General features: G+C 35.7%; 1 protein-coding gene across 1 annotated transcript; it reads right to left on the bottom strand.

The window, feature by feature from the left end:
* Positions 1 to 986: 986 nt before the first annotated feature.
* On the bottom strand, positions 987 to 2,254 carry LOC125842721 (uncharacterized). Its single transcript, XM_049522049.1, has 2 exons — positions 1,321 to 2,254; positions 987 to 1,039 (listed from the first exon to the last, which is right to left on the bottom strand). Exons 1-2 carry the CDS (start codon positions 2,252 to 2,254, stop codon positions 1,002 to 1,004), a joined length of 972 nt encoding a protein of 323 aa, XP_049378006.1. The 3' UTR covers positions 987 to 1,001.
* Between the last annotated feature and the right edge of the window lie 22,496 nt (positions 2,255 to 24,750).

The raw sequence follows: 24,750 nt of genomic DNA, 5'->3' as shown, positions 1-24,750 counted from the left end.
AAAAGTAGGAAGAAGAGGAGAAACAGAAGATGAATCTACAATCGTAGGAAAGAAATATTGATTCTCAAAGAAAACAAACATTTCTAGAAATACGAAATTTGTGAGAACATGGATCATAACAAATAAAACCTTTTTGTGAAGTACTATAACCCATAAAAGCACATTTAGTAGATTGTACAGAAAGTTTATTGTGTTGCGAAGGAGGCAAATGCACAAAACAAACACAACCAAATGTATGAAAATCACTATAGTTAGGATTTTAGTGATAAAGACGAAAATATGGAGACTCAAGATTTAGCACTTTAGATGGCAATTTATTAATTAAATAGACAGAAGTAGACAAAGCTTCCACCCAATATTTAGATGGTACAGATGACTCAATCAATAAAGTACGAGTGACATCTAAAAGATGCCGATTTTTTCGTTCAGCAACTCCATTTTGTTGTGGTGTATATGGGCAAGAGTGTTGTGAGACAATCCCTTTGTCAAGCAAGAATTTTTTGAATTCATAAGACATATATTCTCCACCAGAATCAGATCTTAATAATTTGATGCATGTAGAAAATTGAGTCTCAATGTAAGCCAAGAATGTCTTGAACATGGAAAATACCTCAGATTTGGATCGAAGAAAATACACCCATGTAAACCGACTATAATCATCTATGAATGTCACAAAGTATTTGAAATGAGCATGAGAAATAATTGGTGAAATGCCCCAAACATCACTATGAATGACATCAAAACACTTTGTAGCACGACTACCAAAATTAGGAAAAGGAAGAGTTTTACTTTTGCCTAATTTACAAGTAGAACAATCAATGAAAGCAACTGAAAATTTCTTTTTATTTCCCAATAAACCAGAATTTGATAAATGAGACAACACAACAGAATTTGGATGTCCTAGACGCTTATGCCAAACCTCAGTTTTACTAGCAGTAGAAGTACAAGCAAAAGATAGAACAGGAGGAATGGAAAAATGTATAGGAAACAATCGTCCAACTTTAGGCCCCTTCGCGATTATCGTCCCCGACACCTGATCCTGCACAAGACAACCATTACGAGAAAAATTCACATCACAATTGTTATCTACCAATTGTCCAACTGAAATAAGACTAGTTGAGAGCTTTGGTGAAACAAAAACATTCTTGAAAGTTGGAGTAATGTCCCCAACCTTGGTAATGGGTAAATTACTACCATTGGCAATCTGTATTTGTGATGGACCTTGATACTTACGAACATTTTTTAGGATGCTCGTTGAGTTGGTCATATGATTGGAAGCGCCTGAATCAACAATCCAAAAATTAGATGTAACATCATTACCTTGTAATCCCAATGCTGAAAAGGCTGACACGATCATTTGTTGTACCATTTCAGGAGTAAGAACTTGTCCTGAAGATGAGTTATCATCAGTGGAACCATTTATCCTAGCTTGAAAAGCATTGATCCTACGATTTTGAGGGCGCGTGGGACACTCTTTGATAATGTGTCCTTGTTGTTTACAATAATTACAGAACTTCTTGCTACAATTGCTAGCAATATGACCATATTCCTTGCAACTGTAGCATTGAGTTCTACTCATATCCCTGCCCTTTCCTTTACCTTGAGCAGCAAATGCAACAGTGACATCATTTTCTTTCTTAAAAGCATATTGTGTGACAAGACGTTGCTCTTCACGAAGTAATTCCCTAAAGCAAACATCCAAAGAGGGAGACGGGTCACGATTCATCAAGTTAGAGCGAACACTCTCAAAGTCGGAGCGTAATTTCATCAAAAATTGGTCTCGCTTGCTTTGCTCATGAACTGCCTGAATCACTGATAGGGATTCAGTAGGTATTTTGGCATAGACAATATCTGTAAATTCAGCCCATAAGTTTTGAAATCCAGAAAAATAATCCTGAACAGAAAGACCTCCTTGAGAGTAATTAGCAATTTCATACTCCAACTGAAAGCGTCTTGCACTATTATCTTGGTTGTAAACCTTTTGTAAGTAATCCCACATGGCCTTAGCTGTCTTGTACGGCCTGAGATTAAGAACAATAAGAGGGTCAATTGACCCTAGAATCCATGTCATCACCCGAGCATCTTTAATCTTCCATTCACCTAGCTTTGTTGCATCAGTAGGAGCAGGATCGCTTCCATCTATATGGCCCCATAGTTCTTTGCCGGTGACAAACAACTGAAATTGAAACTCCCAAGAAGAATAATTTTTTCCAATGAAACGAACACTGAAGGATTCAAAGTGATGTGAATTCATGCTTTTGAATAGCTATAAAACTACAAAGACTCAAGAAAGCAACTAGAATGACCAAGAACAAAATTCCCAGGAGGTAGCCAAAAACCAAGATTTTCAAAAAAAAATTTAAAAGAACCACAGATGACTCTATGAAACAAGACAGCCAAGAGAAGGCTCTAATACCATGTCAATTTTCAGCTGAATGCCTCTCAAAGTGAGAGAGTCTTTCCATTATATAGAGAAAATAAAGATAACACATCCCTAAAGATCCGCCATTCCTATCCCTAAAGATCAGCTATTCTATCTACACAAATCTGCCATTGAATCCCTCTAAATCTGCCTTGCTATCCCTCCAAATCAGCTATTCTATCACAATATTTATTCATATGATTCTACAACAAATGTATATGATCATGCTAATTTATATCACTATATAATTACATTAATATATACAATCATTTAGTTGTCTATCATGCTAACAGATATTATATGTTAGTCGTCATATGAATTAACTCGATTTGGTATCTTTATGTTAAGCTGAATCTCTATTTGAGTTTGTTTGAGATGATCTATATTTCGTTCGGTGTCAATGAATATGTTAGCTGCACCGTTCTGTTTTGAGTCACTGTTATTTGCGATTTTGGTAGTCTTCTTTATCGTTTTGTTATATCAAGTTTTCAACAAGCAATTTAAGTCTGTTATAACTTCCTGTTTAATCTTGTTTGTAGCTGTTAAGATTACTTACTCATTCTATGCCTTAACCTCTTGTAGTTTCTGATGTTGCGCGTGAATATTGTTTGATCGATTTATTCATGTAAATTTTGAGATGAAGTTATTAGCCATTTTATTTTGTTTCCAATTTGATGCTAGTTTTATGAATCCTTTCATCATATAGAAGTTATCTTATATGTGTTTTGTTTCCACTTAAAGTTAAGCAGTTTTTTTTTCTTTCTCATAAAGCTAATCATCTCTCAATACTAAGATTTCATGATTGTGTCTGTTTTTGCCTATGCTTGGATAATTTCCTTGATGAAGTTTAGTGTTTACAGTGACTATAATTTTTCTAAAGCGGCATGTGTTGATTTATGGCTCCATTTGGGTTTCTCAAAGTTTGAGTTTAGATAGAACTACTTTGTCTTACTACTCATATTTCCAAGTCTATTGTTAGTGTGATTTTGGTCTGCCATCGTGAGATACATGAAAACATTGTTGGTTTGTGGGCAAATTATGTGAAATAATTTAAATGACTTGTTTAATTATTTATGTTCGTTGAGTACTAATCCTTATTATCTTGTCTTGCATGAACCTCCCTTGGTTTGAGTCCATTGGACTCCCTTCTATCTCTTCCCTTTGCATTTTGGATGTGCCATGGAGTCCCGAACTCAGCACTATCGAGTTGAACTCATTATTTCAAGAAATTAGAAGCTGAAACAGGTCTCGAAAAGCAAGAAAATGGGTTGTATACATCTAATATACACTGATATACATCATGGGTATACAAAAACGGGAATTGAGCCAAGAGCTCAAATCAGCAACGAGTTTGACCCAAAAAAAAGGCCCCAAATTCATCTTCTCCTTTATTCTCCTAGATTATTTAATTGTGTTTACTTATTGTTAGTTTTTTTATTAAATCTAACTTTAAAAAACTTAATTGAATTCCCCAAAGGATGAACTATTTTATTTGTGTTGGTTTATTTAATAAATTTTATTTTATAAACTCTTGCACCCTTATTTACTTATTCAAATGTTTTCTATTCAAAACTTTCACTTACTTTTAACTAGTTTAAAATGATTTCTTGGTTTATCAACTAAATTGGTGTAAATTATTTTTAAATGATTCAAACAAATGCTAATTAATCTAGTTTTGTTAAAATTCTAATCACTTGCAATTTAATTCAAATATTTCATTTTAGGTCCATTTTAAAAATAAATAAATGAAATATGATTCTTTATTTAACTATTTTCTCAAAATTCGAATATTGTAAATTACATTTTGTATTAAACCATTTTTTTCAAAGAATTAGTCAAAAAAAATTTTAGTCAAGTCGTAGGATAACCGCATGTTAGCAGCTACTTTAAGTGCTAATACCTTCTTAGAGTAGAAATAAGAACCTCTTACCCATTTTCTCTAAATTTTTAAAGGTTTATCTGTTAAAGCCTTTCTAAATTAAGTTTTCTTAATTTCTTTAAAAAAATAAGTGGCGACTCTTTTCTAAGTATTTTTCTTAAATTGTTTTATACTTAGAACAATTCAAAAAGTGATTTTTCTAAAGATAGTAAAATTACTGCATAACACCAATCACTTTCCTTACGATGTACTAGATGACTTTGAGACTTATGATAGACTTTCGTTTTTTTTTTGTCAAACTCTTTATGATATAAAACTGTCTTATGAACTCTTTAAATCTATTATCTTGTATGACGCATGCTAAGTGGCTAGTATAGGGTCTCTCGGGGTCCTATACGTCATGTTACAACTAGGGTGTACTTTGGGTCGTGACATGAACTTTGATAAAAGGCTCATTTATGCCATCAGTTAAAAATTTGGCTTATTTATTCCATTTTCATTTGAGAAAAGGCTCATCCATGCCATAATTAAATAACTGAAAATAATTTTGATTTTGCAAAAAATATTTTTATACGTGGTCAATTATAATTCAGCCACGCCATTCGTGCAATTATTTTTATAAAGGAAAAAGCTCAAATATGTCATCGAACTTTGAGGGGTTCTCATCTCTTTCGTCCCCGTTGACAAACTTGACTCAGAAGATAGCGAAGTTTCAATGGTCTGAAGCTTGTGAGAAAAACTTTTAGGAATTGAAAACGCGGTTTACTACTGCCCCAGTGCTGACCTTACCGGAGGGTACATAAGGCTTTGTTGTGTATTATGATGCGTCCAGAGTTGGAATGGGTTGTGTATTGATGCAGAATGGAAAGGTTATAGCTTATGCCTTTAGACAACTTAAGATTCACGAGAAGACCTACCCAACCCATGATCTAGGGTTGGCCGTTGTAGTGTTTGCCTTGAAAATATGGCGTCACTATCTCTATGGTGTTTATGTAGATGTGTTCACTGATCACAAGAGTCTTCAGCATGTATTTCGTCAGAAAGAGCTTAATCTCACACATAGAAGGTAGTTAGAGTTTCTCAAGGATTATGACATAAGTATTCTCTATCACCCAAGTAAGGCTAATATTGTAGATAACGCTTTGAGCAGATTATCTATGGGTAGTACTGTCCATGTTGAGGAAAGCAAGAAGGAATTAGCCAAAGATGTGCACAAACTTGCACGATTAGGAGTCCGGCTGATGGATTCCAATGAAGGTGGGGTAGTAGTGATGAATGGGGTTGAATCATCACTAGTGTCTAACGTGAAAGAGAAACAAGACCAAGACCCTATTTTGATTGAATTGAAAGCAAATGTACATAAGCAGAATGTGATAGCTTTTGAACAAAGGGGAGATGGTGTATTGATGTATCAAGGTAGATTGTGTGTACCAAGGGTAAATGAGCTCCAAGAGAGGATCCTGGAAAAAGCTCATAGTTCCATATATTCTATCCATTTCGGTTCCACAAAGATGTATTGTGACTTGAGAGAAGTCTATTAGTGGAGTAGTATGAAAAGAGGTATTGCAGAGTTCTTTGCTAAGTGCCTGAATTGTCAACAAGTCAAGGTACAACAGCAAAGGTCGGTGGTATGGCTCAGAACATTGATCTTCCGAAATGGAAGTGGGAAATGATTAACATAGATTTCATTAATGGTTTTCCACATTCTTGTAGGCAGCACGATTCAATTTGGTTGATTGTAGATTGGATGACTAAATCAGCCCATTTCTTACCAGTAAAAACTAACTATTTAGCAGAAGATTATGCCAAATTATATATTCAAGAGATAGTCAGACTTCATGGAGTTCGGGTATCCATCATTTCAGATAGAGGTGCGCAATTCACCGCACAATTTTGGAAGTTTTTCCAGAAAGGTTTTGGTTCGAAGGTGAACTTTATTACTGCTTTCCATCCTCAGACTAATGGTCAGTTTACGATTCAGACTTTAGAAAATCTATTGAGGGTGTGTGCGATTGATTTCAAGGGTAATTGGGATGATCACTTACCTCTCATTGAGTTTGCTTACAATATCAGTTATCACTCTAGCATCCAAATGGCTCTCTATGAGGCTCTTTATGGGAGAAGATGTAGATGTCCTATTGGATGGTTTGAAGTTTGTGAAGCTGGGTTGGTATGACCAGACTTGGCTCATCAAGCTATGGAGAAAGTGAAAATCATTCAAGAGAAAGGTTGAAGACAACGTAAAGTCGCCAGATACCCTATACAAATATTAGGAGAAGAGACTTGGAGTTTGAGGTGGATGATTAGGTTTACTCAAAGGTTTCACCCATGAAGGGTGTTATAAGATTTGGTAAGAAGGGAAAACTTAGTCCCCGGTATATTTGTCCCTACAGGATATCCAAGAGGATTGGCGATGTAGCTTATGAGTTGGAGCTATCGTCAGAGTTAGAAATAGTCCATCCAGTATTCCACATTTCAATATTGAAGAAGTGTATGGGTGATCATTCACTTATTATACTTACTGAGAATATTGGTATTAAGGGAAACCTATCTTATGAGAAGATACCTGTTGAAATACTTTATCATCAGGTTCGCAAGTTGAGAACCACAGAAGTTGCACCAATCAAGGTCTTATGGAGGAATCAGTTTGTTGAGGAAGCTACTTGGGAGGCTCAGAAGGGTATGAAGAAGAGATACCCTCATCCCTTTTCTTCCGGAGAAATTCCAGACCAAGGTAATGAATTTTTGTAAAACACTTTTTATATTGATATGTTATATTGTGTTAAAAATGCATGTTTGGTGTTTGAGTTGCATGTTAGATGTCTCTACCCTCAGTTCTATTCAGAGTAATCTCATTCGAGGACTAATGTTCCTAAGAGGGAGATATTGTAACACCCCGGTCTTAGAAAAAAACTAATTTTAGAAAGAACTAAATTGGAAATAGCCAATTTGAGAGTAGTGCAAGTTATTCTTAAATTGTGAGTTTTGGGTCAACTTAAAACGACCATAGCTGTCAGCATATAATGAGTTAGCTAGCCCATGAGATATCAAATTGAAGGCATTGAGTCCTCTTTCCAACGCCATTGAGTTTGCTAAATTCCGAGTTCGAATGAAGGAGATATGCCCGTTTGACTGCAGCCTCTCTAAATTGAACTTTTTATCCGTTTCCTGGAGAGGTATTTTGGTCTTTTCCTTACCTCATTAATCCCACGCGTTTTGACTCACCCAAATAGGGGTTTAAGCCGACTGAAATCAATTTTCAAACTCTCACAAAACACTCACGCAAGTTAGCGCAAAGTTCAAGAGGAGAAGATAGGAGAGTTCAAGAAGTTCTTCAAGGTTTTGGGGAAATCGCCAAGAACTTGGTTCTTTCGAGGTACGTGAGGTTTCTCTTAGTGATATATATGTTCATCCTCATGCCAAACATGTATTTCTTTCAGTAAATCATCCACAAAAGCATTATGTATAGGTTCTTGAGGAATTCTCAAGGTTTTACTTCATTCCTTATCAGTGGACTCATGTTGAATTGTTAAAGTGAGGATTTTTTTGAATGAGTGTTGTTCTTAGTGTAAATTGAGTGTGTTTTCGATGAATTTCATTGGGTTTATGAATCTGAATGAGTTTGGGAATGAATCATTTGATTCATAGTGGCAGAATTTACGCAATTTCTTTTCTAAGAAAGAGATCATGAATTGAACAAGAAAAACTCGTTAAAATTTTTGGTTTGGAGTGGGGCATCATGCCCCCAAGGCGCCAGGAGTCCTAGCGCGATGCGCCAGCAGTGCGCCCAATAAAAAACCCAGTAAATGGGGGCCTGGCACGATGCGCCACCTGTGCACCCAATCAGACCCCAGTAAATGGGGGTCATGACGCGCCAACAGTGCCCCTAATCAGACCCCCAGTAAATAGTTTATTCTATGTTCTTGTTCCGTACTTGTTCCTTTGAGTTGAGTTGTCGTTTTTGTTTTTATAATTAACTATCTAAACCTCCATTAATCATTGAAATATCTTATGCACATTCCAATCATCGTTATTAAACTCACATTTTCAAGTCAATGTAAAGTTAAGAGGGAAGTTCAACGGTTTTATTTCATAAACACTTAAGAGTTTTCAAATGTTATTTATATAACCAAATGTGTACTTATGTATCTATGTTGATTATTGACTTGAAAGATCAGTTCACAAGTACATGTTTTCAAGAATGTAAACACGTCTAATGTTTGAAAAGTATTTCAATCAAGTTCCATTTCTTGTAATGGGTGAATTAGGCATAATGTTATATCTATTATTTTGGGAGTAGTATCGAGCACCGAGTTGGGTTAGAGTCTCTTATGATTCGGAAGTCTCACAGAACTACGTAGCTAGCATAGGATAGGATATCATTGACTCTTCATGCAACTCCTCACTGCCTCTGAGAAGGCTAAGTAAATGGATCCATTGTCACGATATAATCTTATACCCCGCAAAGCATAGGGTGGCCCTGGCAATGTGAGGTAAAATGTTGTATCATTCCTAGGCTCATGGTAATGGTTGTCAGTTAGAAAAACTCCCCACAAGGAAAGTATATTATTTTCATGTTGCTTTCACTACATTATTATATTGTAAAGCTTAAATGGTTTGTCACTTCATATTCAAGTATTAATCCAGTTGTGTTGTGTCAATCCTTCAAAGCTAGATTATTATTTACTCTAACATTTTAACGTACCAATACATTCAATGTGTTGACGTCATTGAACCTGTATAATTTCATGATGCAGATACATGTATTTAGGATCATCAACAGGCGAATCATTGAGATCATTATCCACTCGCAAACAATATTTGGTGAGGCCTCCTTGCTTTCAGGGGACTCCATTTCATTTTACTTAGTAGTTTTAGGAGGTGTCGTGGGTCGTATCCCAACATACATATCACATTGTTAGAGGTTTTGTAGATCGATTGAGTATGTGTTTTCCATTGTTTTCTGATGATGTTCAATTTAACTCATGATTCATGTTAAGTATTTTGCAAAGATAGTATTCTAAGATTTTCTTAAATGTTCAATTGTTCACCTATTTAAGCTTCTGCATATTGTTTAATGTCATGTAAGTCATGTATCCAGACCAAGGGTTCATTTGGGGATCAAAAATGGTTCTCGAGTGCCAGTCACGTCAAGGGTGTAGGCTTGGGGCGTGAAATTAATATCCTCCTCAGCCTCCCAAGTAGCTTCCTCAACAAATTGGTTCCTCCATAAAACGTTGACTAATGCAACATCCTTGGTTCTTAGCTTGTGAACTTGACGATCAAGAATCTGAACGAGTATCTCCTCATAAGATAGGTTATCCTTGATACCAATATTCTCAGTGGGTATAACAAGTGAAAGAATGCACATACACTTCTTCAACATAGAAATGTGGAATACCAGATATACTGATTCTAACTCTAACGGTAGCTCCAACTCATAAGCTACATCGCCAACTCTCTTGATTATCCGGTAAGGACCAATATACCGGGGACTGAGCTTCGCCTTCTTGTCAAATCTCATCACACCTTTCATGGGGGAAACCTTCAAGTAAACCAAATCATCCACCTCAAACTCCACGTCTCTTCTCCTAACATCTGCATAGGATTTTTGACAAATTTACGTTGTCTTTAACCTTTCCTGAATAATCTACGCCTTCTCCATGGCTCAATGAACCAAATCTGGTCCTATCAACTCAGCTTCACCACCTTAAACCAACTAATAGATGATACACCTCTTTTCTCATAAAGAGCCTCATAGGGAGCCATCTAGATACTAGAGTAGCTATTGTTGTAAGCAAACTCTATGAGGGGTAAGTGATCATCCTAATTACTTTTGAAATCGATCACACATGCCCTCAACATATCCTCTAAAGTCTGAATTGTGCGCTCTGCTTGGCCATCAATCTAAGGATGAAAAGCGGTACTAAGATCTACCTTCGAACCCAAACCTTTTTAAAAAGACTTCCAGAACTGAGCAATGAATTGTGCAATTCTATCTGACATGATAGACACTTGAACTCCATGAAGTTGGACTATCTCTTGAATATATAGTGTAGCATAATCTTCTGTGGAATTGGTAGTCTTTACCAGCAAAATATGAGATGAATTAGTCATCCAATCTAGAATCACCCAAATCAAGTCATGCTGCTTGCGAGATCACGACAAACCAGTAATAATATCTATATTGATCATCTCCCACTTTCATTCCAGAATAGCTATATTTTGAGGCACACCACCGGTCCTTTGGTGCTCTACTTTGACTTGTTATCAATTTGGACACTTGGCAATGAAATCTGCAATACACCTCTTCATGCTACTCCACCAATAGACTTCTCTCAAGTCACGGTACATTTTTGTGGAACCGGGAGAGATCAAATATCTGGAGCTATGAGCTTCCTCCATGATCCTCTCTTGGAGTTCATCCACCTTTGGTACACACAATCTACCTTGATACCTTAACACACCATCTTCCCCTTGTTCAAAAGCTATCATCTTTTGCTTATGAACATTCACTTTTAATTCAAGCAAAACAAGATCTTGGTCTTGTTTCTCCTTCAGACACTAGTGATGATTCAACCCCATTCATTACCACAACTCCAGCTTCGCTGGAATCCAATAGACGGTCTCCTAATCGGGCAAGTCTATGAACTTCTTTAGACAGTTCCTTCTTGCCTTCCTCAACGTGGGCAGTACTTCCCATAGATAGCATGCTCAAAGCACCAGCAACAAGTTAGCCTTACCTGGGTGATAGAGGATAATCATGTCGTAATCCTTGAGTAACTCTAACTACCTCCTCTGTCTTAGATTAAGCTCTTTTTGACTGAAAACATACTAAAGACTTTTGTGATCGATGAACACATCTACACGAATACCATAGAGATAGTGACGCCATATTTTTAGATCAAACACTGCAAACTCGAGCTCATGAGTCAGATAATTCTTTTTATGAATCTTAAGATGCCTGGAGGGATAGGCTATAACCTTACCATTCTGCATCAATACACCACCAAGTAAAACTCTGGACGCATTAAAATACAATACAAAGCCTTTTGTACCCTCCAGTAGGGTCAACACTGGGCTGTAGTTAACCGGGTTTTTAAGATCCATGAATGTTGCAAGAGTATAAGTTAAACCAAAAGACATAACTAGAAACTTATAGTGACCATTCCCGATCCAGAATGTTGTCTTTGAGATGTCATTTCTCTTACTCTCAATTGATAATAACTAGATCTGAGGACTATTTTAGAAAAACAAGTGGCACCCTGGAGTTGATAGAAAAGATCATGAATTCTTAGAATAGGATACTTATTCTTTATATTGACCTTGTTCAACTGGCGGTAATCAATACACATCCTAAGATAACTATCTTTCTTCCTTAAAAATAAGACCAGAGCGCCCCAAGGTGAGACACTAGGTCGAATAAAACCTTTATCAAGAAGATCTTTCAACTGCTCTTTTAACTCTTTTAAATTAGCTGGACCCATTCTATATGGCAGAATAGAGATAGGTCGATTATCCGGAAGAATGTCAATGCCGAAGTCTATTTCTCTCTTAGGAGGGACTCTGGGAAAATCATCTGGAAAGATCTCTGGATACCCACTCACAAATGGAACTGACTGAATAGGCGGTGTCTCAACACTAAAGTCATTGACTCGGACTAGGTGATAGATGCACCCCTTAGAGACTAACTTTCTACCTTTAAAGTGTGAAATGAAACAACCCTTAGGCACTGCTGAACTACTTCTCCATTCTACAACTGGCTCATTAGGAAACTGAAACTTAACTACTTGAGTTCTACATTCAACTGAGGCATAACAAGCATGAAGCCAATCCATACCTAGAATGACATCAAAGTCTACCATATTTTTCTTGACCAAGTCAGCCACGGTGTCCTTGTGATTGACATAGATGACACAATCACAATAAATTATCTTGGCTAGAATCAACTCACCAAGAGGAGTGAAAACACTGAAGGGCTCAAGAAGTCGTTCAGGAAGAATATCGAACTTCATAGCTATATACGAAGTCACAAAAGATAGACTTACGCCTGGATCAAGTAATGCATATACATCAAAAGTAAAGACTTTGATCATGCCTGTGAAAAGATCTAGTGAATTCTCTTGCTCTTGGCGACTGGTGATAGCATACAAACAATTTTCTCCTCAAGTAGTTCCTCTTGGAGCGCTCTATCTACTAGGGCCACTAAAGAATATTGGGATCTATTACCCTCATTACCATTTCCTTTACTGTTCTTAGAGCACTCTCTCATGAAGTGACCTGCCTGACCACACTTAAAACAACCATTGGAGCCATCACGATATGCTCCTAGGTGGTTCCTACCACACTTAGAAAATGTAGGAGTTCAATTAGCCCGTCATACCGCACTACCCTGAGACTGAGTAGGTCTAGCTCTGGAATTCTAGGAGTTCTAGTTCCTGAAGTCACCTATGTTATTTGGTGTAGGTGCACTAGCTCATGATGGAGCAGGTCCAGTTGGCCTTTCTTTGAAAAGATGACCAGTACACATTCATGTCGGTCTTCTATTGTCCGGACTCATGACATGTTTCTTAGCCCTCTTACTCCGGAACTCTTCCCTATCTTTCAACTTATCTTTCTCAACCTTCGTCACAAGGACCATAAGTCTGGCTATGCCCATGTCTCTTATCAACATAGATTCCTTGCCTTCCATACTTGACAAGCGAGACAATCCAGACACAAACAAACTTATCCTGCTTATCATATCTGCCACCATCTCGACAGCATAACCGGACAACTGGGTGAACTTAAGGTTGTACTCATGCACACTCACGGCCTCTTGTTTAAGATTCAAGAATTCTCTCATATTTGCTTCCTTTAGCTCACGGGGAAAGAAGCACCCTAGGAAGGCACTTTCAAAAAGAGTCCAGCTCAAAAGTTATGCCCCTTCAACCCTGCTCTTCTTCCATTGGTCGTAGCATATCCTAGAAACACCCTTGAGTTGTTATGCAACTAACTCCACACGCTCAACATCAGTGATACACATAACTTCAAACATTTTCTGAAGCTCCTCCACAAAGTTCTCGGGATCCTCAGTGACATTTAACCTTGTGAATTTTGGAGGATTCATTCTCAAGAACTCATGGATCCTGGATGTATTAGCCATATCCTGACGAACTACTCTTTGTTGACCAGCTTGAGTCACCACAACTTGACTCAACATTCGAATAGCATCCCGAAACTCAACATTTGTGGCCTCTCTTTAAGGGGGGTGCACTTTTGGTACATTAGGTACCCCTTGGTCTTATGGATCAACATTTCTTCTTGCAGGACGACCTCAAACAACTCTTCGTAGAGGCATGATCTTAAAAGATACGCGCAAGTATGAATTAGAAAGAAACATTTATAGAGTTGAACTATATCGCACGAAAAAAGAGTAAGTAGGAAGTGAAATTTTTCAGCAATGTCACAACATCCTGATTATAGATATGGCGTGCTTTACACCGATAAATAAGACTCTACGACACGAATTCATAGACATCATAAGACTCTTGAACTCTATGTTCTGATACTAAGTTTGTCAATTCCCGAGCCTACACCCTGGGAGTGGCCAGCACTCGAGAACCATCACTGGTCCCCAAACGAACCCTTGGCCTGGCTGACTACTTAGCGAAAGAAATACTCAAGTAAAATAGGAGCTCAATTGAAAAGATTAACTCATAAGGTTTCAATAACTAATAATTCACTAGATGTCTGAGAGTATTTAAATGAACATAACAATCAACTCAAAGTCTTTAAAACATTAACAAGGGAAATGGGAAAAAGATTCTTCAACTACTACTGTCTATGAAGCCTCTAAATAATAACCTAACAAGAACAAAAAAAAAACAATAATGTGAAGCCCTCTGAAAAGTAAGAAGGCTCACCAAAGCTAGTTGGAATGCAATGGGATCAATGAAGCACCTATTGATGACCCTCAACACATGTCTCTTCATCATAAATAAAGTAGTTGAACTCAAAACTGTCTGAAATTCTCAAATAAACGTAAATGTTCAACTCATTCACAAAACCCTTACCTCAAGAACTCAACAAGACTCCATTGTTAATAAGGAATGAAGCTAAATCCTCAAGAACTTCATCAAGAATCTCAATACAAATGATTACATGAATGAATTCATGGAAGAATTACATGTGTGGCGTGTGGGTGAACAAACCCAACACTATGAGACACTTACATACCCCGAAAGAACTAAGTTCTTGGTGATTTCCCCAAATTTCTTGATGAACTCTTGAAACTTTCTCTTTTCTCCTCTTGAACTTTACCCTAACTTTCTAAGCGTTAAAGAATGAATGAAAACTAATCTCAATCAGTTTAGACCCCTATTTGAGTGAGAAAAACGTTTAGGCATAGTAGGGGTAAGGAAAGGACAAAAATACCCCTTCTTAAAATGGATAAAATGCCTTAATGAGGGAGGCTGCACTCAACCGGGCATAACTCCTTCATCCGAGCTCAGAATTTAGCAAATTTGGTGGTGTTGGAAAAAGGACTCAAAGAACTTCGATTTGATACCTCATGGACCACCTAACTTCTTATATGCTAGCAGTTATGGTCGTTTGAGTTGATCTAAAACTAAAAACAGATTGAAGTCTAAGGTGTTATACATAAACAAGCAGAAATTCAACCCCTAGAACTTGAAAGTCATTGTACCAGAACTTCTAACTAAAACGGTCTAAGATAAGGGGATGCAACCCCAAAAAAACTAAACATACAGTAAAGAGTTTGGAAGGTCTAATTTTGAAGGAAATACTAAGATCCTAAATGAATCCATGGTAGTTTGAAGGATCTGGTTCACCCTTGAACTCGACCAGTCATTGATCTCTTAGCTGCGGTCTCTCAACAGCCACCTAAAGATGCTATGTACTCAACAAAGAAAGAGTAAGTGTAGTAACAATACATAAACCAATGGTGTATTGGTAAGATCACGCGGTTATTCCAATAAGTGAGACATACACGAGTAACTACAACATAATTAACCGCACATATACAGAAACAGTTCATGCTCAATATATCAATTTCACTATATCAATCTTAAATGCAACAATCAATGATATTAATCTAATGGTGTAATGACCCGCTAGATCGTTTTGAGAACTAGGACTGTTTTGACTCTTCTCAAAAAATTTAAAAGAGTATTTTAAATTATTTGGTAACTACGAATATCTAGTTGATGATTTTTTGTTAAATGAGTATTATAGTTGAATAGAGAGTGGGCTAAAATCCACAATTTAATTAATACTCTTTTTCCACCTGATCCATATAAGTCAAATAGATTAGTGGGATTTATTTTAGAAAAGAAAATAAAGGTGCAGTAACTGACCTGTGCGGCGGACGAACAAAGAGCGAAGAGGAACAACGTGCTCCAGGTAATGGTTGTTATCATTCTCATCGGGAAGTGAAATTATTGATTTGAGATGTATCATTAATTGTTATAAAATATTTTGGTGCAAGGGAATTAAAACAAGTGTGTAGGAAGTAGTAGTAATCTTCTCGTCTGGATCGAAATTAAGAACTAAGGATTTGTATGTTTGGTTGTATAGATGTAGGCAACTGTCATTAATCATTTTTGTTATTATTGAAGGCGTATGCCGTTATCATTAATTATTCAGTTGTTGTTGGAAAGGAATTGGGATGACAGTTTGGTGCACTTTGATTTTAAAGGAATGAGGTATTAGTCAATGGTGGGGGAAACAAGATTATGAGCCAATCATTAGGCAATCATGCCAATGATTGGCATTTGATATGTAATTTTTTTGAGATTAGGCATTTGACTGAATGGTTTTCCAAGGGTCATGTTCGCAGTGCATTCTGCTTGTTCGTAGATTAGGTGTTACGTTGACCCTTTTAAGTTAATTATCAAATTAAGATTTAAGTTTAACATATTGAGATAGGTAATTAAACATTAGGTGTATTGGGTTATATAAACGCTATTAGATTTATGATTTTTGGAGAAATTAAGGATTTACCCTAGGCTTGAAATTGAACAAATATGATTCTTGACATATAAATTTTAGGAGCTCGATTAGAGATATGAGTGAGTTTTGGGTCTAGGATAGACATATAACAATATCGGTGCCTATGAACTCGCTTACTTACGAATATTGCATAATTGGTAGATTGGGGAACGTTCTGAAGCTTTGCGAAAAGGGAAGAAAAAAATCTTGAGGATTCGTGGCACGTGATCGGCACTCAAGGTATGTTAAGACCTTTAGACTTCGTTGAGGACGTTTTCTAATTAAAGTTTAAAAATGGAATAGAAAATGGGTAAGGGCGAAAGATGGGGGTCTCGAACCAATGGTGTGACGGGCATTGATAGAGTACCGGTGTTATAAAGGAAAAATTTATTACTATAGAATGCGGATTGAAATCCGAGAATGCCAAAGCATATGGGCATTAGCTGATATATTATTAACTTGAATTTTTTTGTGTGATTGTGCTTCTTTATTGAACCCGTATAATTGTGGTAGTTCAGGTGGTTATATATTATGTTGATCTTTGATTGATTGAGATGCATTATCATCCCTTTTATTTGAAATTATATTGTGCACATGCATTGACATGGGACTGAGTATAAGTTGGGCACGTGGAGATCGTCCGTGCGAAAATTGTTTGATTATATGATAGTGCGTTGAGATCATCCGCACAAACACGTGGAGATCGTCCGTGTCAGTATATGGACCTTGCGACTCCCCCATGGGTCATGAACTCTTGATGTATTTCCGAGGAGTATCATGTATATACTGTTGAGAGAGTACTTGGTATTCTGAGGCATATCATTTCAGGGTGTCATATTGCATTGCATCTCATGGCATCTTTCATTCTTGATGATTATATTGGTGGTTGGACTTGATATTTGATTACCTTTATTTGATGAAACTTGACTGGTAAGTGTTATATAGACTTGTATAAGTAAGGAACTGATTTTTCTTATATAAACTCCGGTCACTACTTCTTCGTTGTCGTTCTATAAGATATACTGGGTACACGTGGTTTCATACTCAAACTACACTTGTTGCACTCTTTTGTGGTGCAGATTCGATTCCGAGTACGAGCACATCTCGTGAAGCTTTTTGAGTCTGTGCTTGGAGCATCTTGGAGTTGTGGTGAACTGTTTGGCTGTTCTGTGGCCCACACCTCCCTCTATCTTTTATTTATTTTGTTATTTTAGTACTCAGACAGGATATCCCTTGTTGACACCCAATTTTGGACCTCCACAATATGGATTAATCATCGAGTTTCTTCAATTTTAAACGATTTAAAATAATTAGTTTTATAAAATAAAAAAATAAAATAATAATAATAATAATAAAATTAAAAAAAATATATGTATATATATATATATATATATATATATATAGTTTACAAGTTATATTAAATAGTTTTGTCACCCTTTTATAAATTTTGAATAACATATATGTTTTATATAATTTTGGATATAATTAGCATAGTTTATAAAGATTCAAAAATCATCTCAAAAAGATTTTATTTTTTATATTTTGTTAAATAGTTTAGCTTAATTATATGCTACATTTTGAGTTAATTAGTTTATACTTAAGTTAACTATTTTATTTCGTTAAATTAAGAAGCTCTTTAGTTAATTATATTAACTTAACTCAATTTGGGCCCAACTCCCTCAATTCCCAGCCCATCAGAATACAACAACAATGTACAGCAACCAACACCAATACCCAACCGACAAACAGCCCAACTCTCTCAATTGCCAGCCCATTCCCCTGACCCGACCCAAACCCTTTTCCCCTTTTAATTGCAACTTGAACATCCAAGACCCAGAAACAGTCCAAATCACTAACACACAGCAGCAAGGAATAGAGAGAGGAGGCTGCAATTTTGTCGTCTCCCTACCATCCCTGTCTACATTAATATCGCAGCAGCAGGCAACAGACATGCGATTTCTCCCCTTTCCTCTTCCGGAATGGGTTGAAATCACAAGAAAAAAGGTGCCTCACCCGAATCATGAAAGTGTTTGGGGAGTTTTGAATTTCAAATTTGAAATCACTCTGAAATCTGCCTGTTTCTCCCCTTATCGATTCCATTATCCCCTCTACATAAACCCATAACTTTGACTGTTTTAGGGGGATTTTTTCTTTTTTCTTCGGAGGGAATAGAATACTCAGCATAGCTTAAGCAAAAAGACATACAGAATACACTTCAAGGAAAACAGAGGAGAAACCTAGCTTCCGTGTTTGGGTTGGATATTCTGCCCAGACTTCCTGATTACTATCCGTATTAGAATTTTCGTGGTGAAGGTCGTCCCCCTCTCCCGTCTTGCCTCAGCTCGCTGCATTTAAGAAGGTAAACTTCGTTTCAATTCCAACTCCTTGATGGATGTGCTGTTTTGACAAGCTGTGGGCTGTTTGATTGATTCACTAGTTTTTCTCTCTTCCTTGGCTGCCTTCATTCTCCTCGGTTCATTATTGATTATGTGATATCCAAGTGATTAGATGGAATTCGGCGTTTCGGTTGTACGAAATGTAAGACGTGCTCTTAAGAATGTTGTTGTTTGTATGAGTTTAGTTGGCTAACATGTTAAAGGGCATGTTTCCGTCCAATGAAATCTTTAGAATATATGTGATGTTGCTGGTCTATCTCATGTTTAGCCCTCTGTTCACTTTAATTTATGATGTTGTGCCTTAAATTCCTTGTTGAAATGTTTCGGTTTTAGCTAAAAATCTCACTCTTGCTTGGTCTTCTAGCATCTTTAGTTACTGTCGTGCTCATTGTTTTCTAGCAAATATTGTATTGATTGTTATGGAGAACTTGCTGCTAGTTTGACTCTTTATTAATGCTTTCATAGTTCCATTGATACTTTGGTGTGAATAATGGTCTTAGTTCCTCCAATCCATGGTTCTGTATCCTTTAGAGCATTTCATAGCCATGCATTTTTTCCATATTTTTAACTCTTTACTTCCTTTGTTGGATTTTGATTTTATTTCCTTAGGTTAGGCATATGGTTTTAATATTGGATACTATTCTAGTAGTAATATCTATTGAGGTCTATCTTCTTCTTTCTAGTTGTTTGCGATACTTTCCATGGGTAGTTTTAATTTAAATGACATCAATTCGCATTAATAATTGGGTTTTAGATTCTTATATGATATATTTGTTAGCTTATATCTTTAGTTGATCCAGATGTGGTTAAGCATGCAGTAGTTTGGTAGAAACAAGCTTATTAGTTTAATTGTGGTGCAACAAAAATACAAAAAAAAAATGTCAAAGTGTGTGGTCTGATTGCTCTCTAATTATTCTAATCAGTATTTGTGTTTTTTTTAGTGTATTGAAAGAGTTTGTTCATTTGCTAATTTGTTTCTTCTTTTCCTTTGTTGTGACATGTCGACGGAGTCCAATTCGGACTCAAAAAACATAATATGATTATGTAATGCACAAGTTTCATAAAACTCTTGAGAAATATTATTTAAATCTTCTTTACTATAAGTGTCAAAAAACCAAGTTTTAAACCGGTTCCATTTTTCATTTAAAAATTCGTTTTGAATATATTTTCTTGCCAGTGAACCTAGACTAAAATCAATCTGTTGTTTACTCATCATTAAGTATCATTAAGATTAAAATCCATCTCGGATACAGAAGGGATATCCTTATCAGAAATATCAGATGCTTTGTCATTCGTTTGAACAATGTTTAATCGAGTATCAATTTTAATTTTTTGTTTTTCTGCAGATATAACTGTTGATAAAGAATGTAATGAAGCAGCGCGATTTCTTGCTGGACCATAACAAGGTTCTATCGGAGAAATATGTTGAATAGCCAGTCTTCTATCAGAAGCAAAAGAATGTCTACTGTAAGGAACACTTTTTTCATCAAACTGCATACAAATTTTTCCATCGGAATTTTGACTAATATGAGAATATTTAGAATTAGTGACAACATCGGTCATTTGCTCAGGGAGTATAACAGAATCTAAAATCCAAGTGGTAGGAAAATTAATTTCTTCCCATTTTATAGGTCTTCTAGTAGTAACCTTAGATCTGGCGAAATTAGTTGCTACTAAAATAGTTTGATCAGATGTATCATATAACTTACATCTAGGATTCAAAGTAGCAAGTAATTTATAATAGATTCTATACGACAAGCAAATTAATTCAGATCCAGGTGCATAGTTATAACCATGGGTTTTAACATTCAAGGTTAAAACATCTAATATATTAGAATCAGTCAAAGATAACTGCAAATTGGGTTGAGCATTAAAATAAACTGGACCATAAGCCACCGTAGATTCTATCGAACCCATCAAGGATTGACGAAAATTTAAATTCCTCGCATCTCGTAGAGCAGCTAAGAAAGTCTCTGGTAACCCTTTAAGAGTTAAAGGTTTAAAATCAATTTGAACCACGCCAATATGCAAAAATTTATACTGAGATTTATATAATTCAATATCACCCTATTTAATAAACGAATAGTTTATCGGACAAGTTTAGCGCCAAGGATTGTTCAGTTGTTTTAATCAACTGTTTATTAGAAATCTTATCAAACCAACCATAATCATAAATGGTTTTTATATTAACTTTCGAAATAATCCATTTGTTTAACAAATCAAGGTTTTGAGGTATATCTACCTCTTCTAGTCGAGTGCTTTTAATATCTTCTTGATCCATAAAAGAGAGAATATATCTATGTCGAAATTCTTCACATCAATTATATATATACCATGAAAGTTCCTAGGCTCTGATACCAACGTTACAGGATCACTGACCTGGCGGTGGTCCGCCCAGTCATAGATCAAGCAAGTCAATATCCTTAGAGGTAGTCCAACTACATAAGAATCGAAATACACAAGAATTTTAACATAGTTTCTCAGACTGCATGGTTTAATTATTTTACCCAAGCAAAGGGCCTCTCAAGAAGCTAATACATACTTTTATTAAGCCCACGTGTCTACTAGTTCTAACCGGGTATGAGGTGCCCTACTTATCAAACTCAATTTCAGGCTAAAACCACGGCTCATCAGACGGAGTCATAAAGACAAAGCCAATAAAAGTAGTACTAGATCTGACTGTACCTCAATCTCGAAACCAAGTCGAGAAGCCATACTAAAATTCTTCTATATTTAAATAAAGCTTAGATCCGTCCATGGTCTATATAAAAGAGAAGTTAGTTATCCGGCATAGATATAATTTCTTAGCCTAGTCACGGCTTAACTCAGAGATAAAAAGATAAAACTAAAAGTAAAAGGAAGTACTTTGTAGCAAACAGCACACTTTACTATTCCTCCGGCCGAAGTCCGGTAAGCTTACAATACTTGAAAATATTTTACAAGTGGGGAGAGAGAAAGTAGAAAGAAGGAGAGAGGGTTTCTAAAACCTGCTCTCAATTAAAGAAAAACAAACCTATTTATAGAAAAAAGAAAGCATCTATGTACAGGATATTGGGCCCCTATCTGGGTCCTGGTAACAGTGTATCTACTATTGGTGAACAGTGTTGCTACAGTAGCGCAAGCCCGCTACCGATGCGCATAAGCTTTACACTTTGTCCTTTAATTTTGCCAAAAAATATTCGGCTTTCTTTAGTGCATCCACTGGACTTTCTTCTTCATATTGTTGGGCTTCGTGCATATCTTCACTTGTTTCACTACGCATTGATGAATCTGATTTTACGTAATGACTTATATTTAGAAGAATCTTCTTCTTTACTTCTTCTAGATATTTTATAATCATTTCATTTTGTTCTCCTTCATCATGATTAGAAATCTTTCTAGCCATATGTTTTACGGAGGTTGAGTCATCAGTCATAATTCCTTTATTAGGAATCGATTTATAATCATGTACGATTTTCGTAATTAGATCCAGCAGTTCTTGTCCGTATATGGAATTTGTTTGAGGATCTTTCTTCATCAACTTGTCCCAAAAATTATTATAATAAGTTCTGTATAGGCAAGGGATTTGTTCCTCAGTGAAATCTACTTCCGGAACCCATTTATGAATCCATGGAACAGAGAATTCTATAAAAAAATATATCTGTTCAATTTGTTGAAAATAACAAATATGTTCTTGATGATATAACTTGTTGAGATCTGGGGAAACCTTGATCCATTCTTTGTATAACTTGAGAAATGGTTCGGGCAATATTTTTATTGTTGGCCCGTGGTATGACCACCAGTTTAAAAACCAATTTGGTATAGAATTCGCAAATATCTTGGCACATACTTTTATGAACCAAGTATGTTTATGCCTCTCATTGTTATAACAAAGAACTTTATTAAATGCCTGAATATAATCTCAATAGGTAAAGCTTACCATGACTTTGTTTAGACTGAATTGTCTTTCAGTTATTGAGGAAATACCCCAATCTTCAATATGAATGACATGTTTTATAATCATTTTAGAGAAGTTATAAACATTTTCACTTGTATTATATCCTGAAAAATGTTAAAATTCAACACCTGTGCTTATCAGCAGAGTCTCATAATATTTTCGAGTTTTGTATGACTCACCCGGGAAATAAAGCCCATTAACTAAATACCTCTGGAATATCTTCCAAGGTTCTTCCCTTCTCTGTATGTCAGAGTTTTCTAAGAGAAATATCATTTCTCTTTTTTCTACGTTTTCATATGTTTTGATATCATCAACTTCTTCTTTGGCGATTGAAGCAAAAGAATCACCTTGCTTTTGAGTTAGAAACTCCTGTAGTTTAGCATATAATGGATCACTTTCTGGAATATCTTCCAGATGTATTGATGATGAAGCTTTTTCTTGTGCTCTAGAGTTTAAGTTATATAAAATCATTCCTCCCTTTTGTATAATAGGAGTACCAGATGATGAAGATCCGTATGATGATCTTGATGAACTTGGGGATGATCTTCCCCTTCCGCGAGTATAACTGCCTTTTCCTCTAGCCTTGGTTATCTAAGGAGGATCCATCCTGCAAACATAGCATTTAGTTTTAATCATTCAAGATGTTATATTTTTAATCATTCAAGAGGTTATAAACTTCATCACAATAAAATCTTTCATAAAGCTCTTGTTCAATCATGTAACTATTGACGATATCAATCACCATTCCGTTTATAATTTTCCATAATATAAGTTCCTTTAAATCTCTATTAAGAGGAACTGCCTTCAAAATCGTAATCAAATCTTTATCAGGAAAGAGGTCAAGAAAATCCATCAGAAGAAAGATATTCTCTTGATAAGAAGTCTGGGAGGGAATTATCACTTCCTTTTTTATAGTGAATATCGAAATCAAAAGGGGCTAATTGTGTCTGCCATCTAGCAAAAATTAACTTAGACTCATCATGTTTAAAATCTTTATCAAACATATACTTGACTGACTGAGCATCAGTTTTTATCAAAAAATTTTGATTATATAAATCATCTTGAAATTTTAAACACGCTTAACGATAGTTAACATTTCATGAGCTACTGTCGCATATTTTTTCTGAGCATCGCTCCATTTTCCTGAATGAAATCGAATGAGATATTAATTTTTATCATGCGGATTAATTTGTTTCAATATACCTCCATACCCAATATTAGACGCATCCGTATCTACAATCTTTGGCCAAGCAGGATTAGCAAAGGTTAAACAAGGTAAAGATTTAACTCTTTCTTTAATAGTCTTTACAAGATCTGTGAGACTATTAGTCCAAGGCTTCTTATGATCCTTTTTTAGCCTATCATATAACGGAGCTAGATCTCGAGACAAATTTTTGTAGAAGGGGGAAATGTAATTTAAACTTCCCAGAAACCGCTGCAATTGTGTCCTATCTGTATTAATATCAGGGAATTTTGATGCGAATTCAATAGATCGCTGAATAGGAGTCATTTTTCCTTGACAAATCAAATGACCCAAAAATCTAACTTATGTTTGAAAAAGACTCATTTTAGGTTTAGATATGACCAAACCATTTTGAATAACTATTTTCTTAAAAATGTCTAGATGCTTAATATGCATTTCAAGAGTCTTTAAGCATACCAAAATATCATCAATATAAACTATGATGAAATCCAAATAAAGATTAAAAATATCATTCATAATCTTTTGAAATTCCGAGGGAACATTTTTTAAACCAAAGGGTATTACATTCCATTCGTATTGTCCAAACGGAACATTAAATGTCGTTCTATAAGAATGCTCTTTAAATAGTTGGATTTGCCAATATCCAGATTTTAAATCAATTTTGAAAAGATATTAGCATCATATAATCTTGATAATAAATCCCTTTTGTTTGGAATGGGATACCTAATCCATTTTAAAAATTTATTCAAAGGTTTATAATTTATAACTAACCTGGGAACACCTCGTTCTTTTTCTGCTGCGTTATTAACATAAAAAACAGTACACGACCATGGTAATTTGGAAGGCTTTATCAAACCTTTTTGTAATAAATTATCAATTTCCTTTTTGCAGAATTCAACCAATTCGGTATTCATCTGACAA

The sequence above is a fragment of the Solanum stenotomum genome, chromosome 10 (genome assembly GCF_019186545.1).
Source record: "Solanum stenotomum isolate F172 chromosome 10, ASM1918654v1, whole genome shotgun sequence".
Classification (NCBI taxonomy): Eukaryota; Viridiplantae; Streptophyta; class Magnoliopsida; order Solanales; family Solanaceae; genus Solanum; species Solanum stenotomum.
The sequence above is the reverse complement of the archived record's forward strand: the minus strand, read 5'-3'. Positions and strand labels throughout refer to the sequence as shown.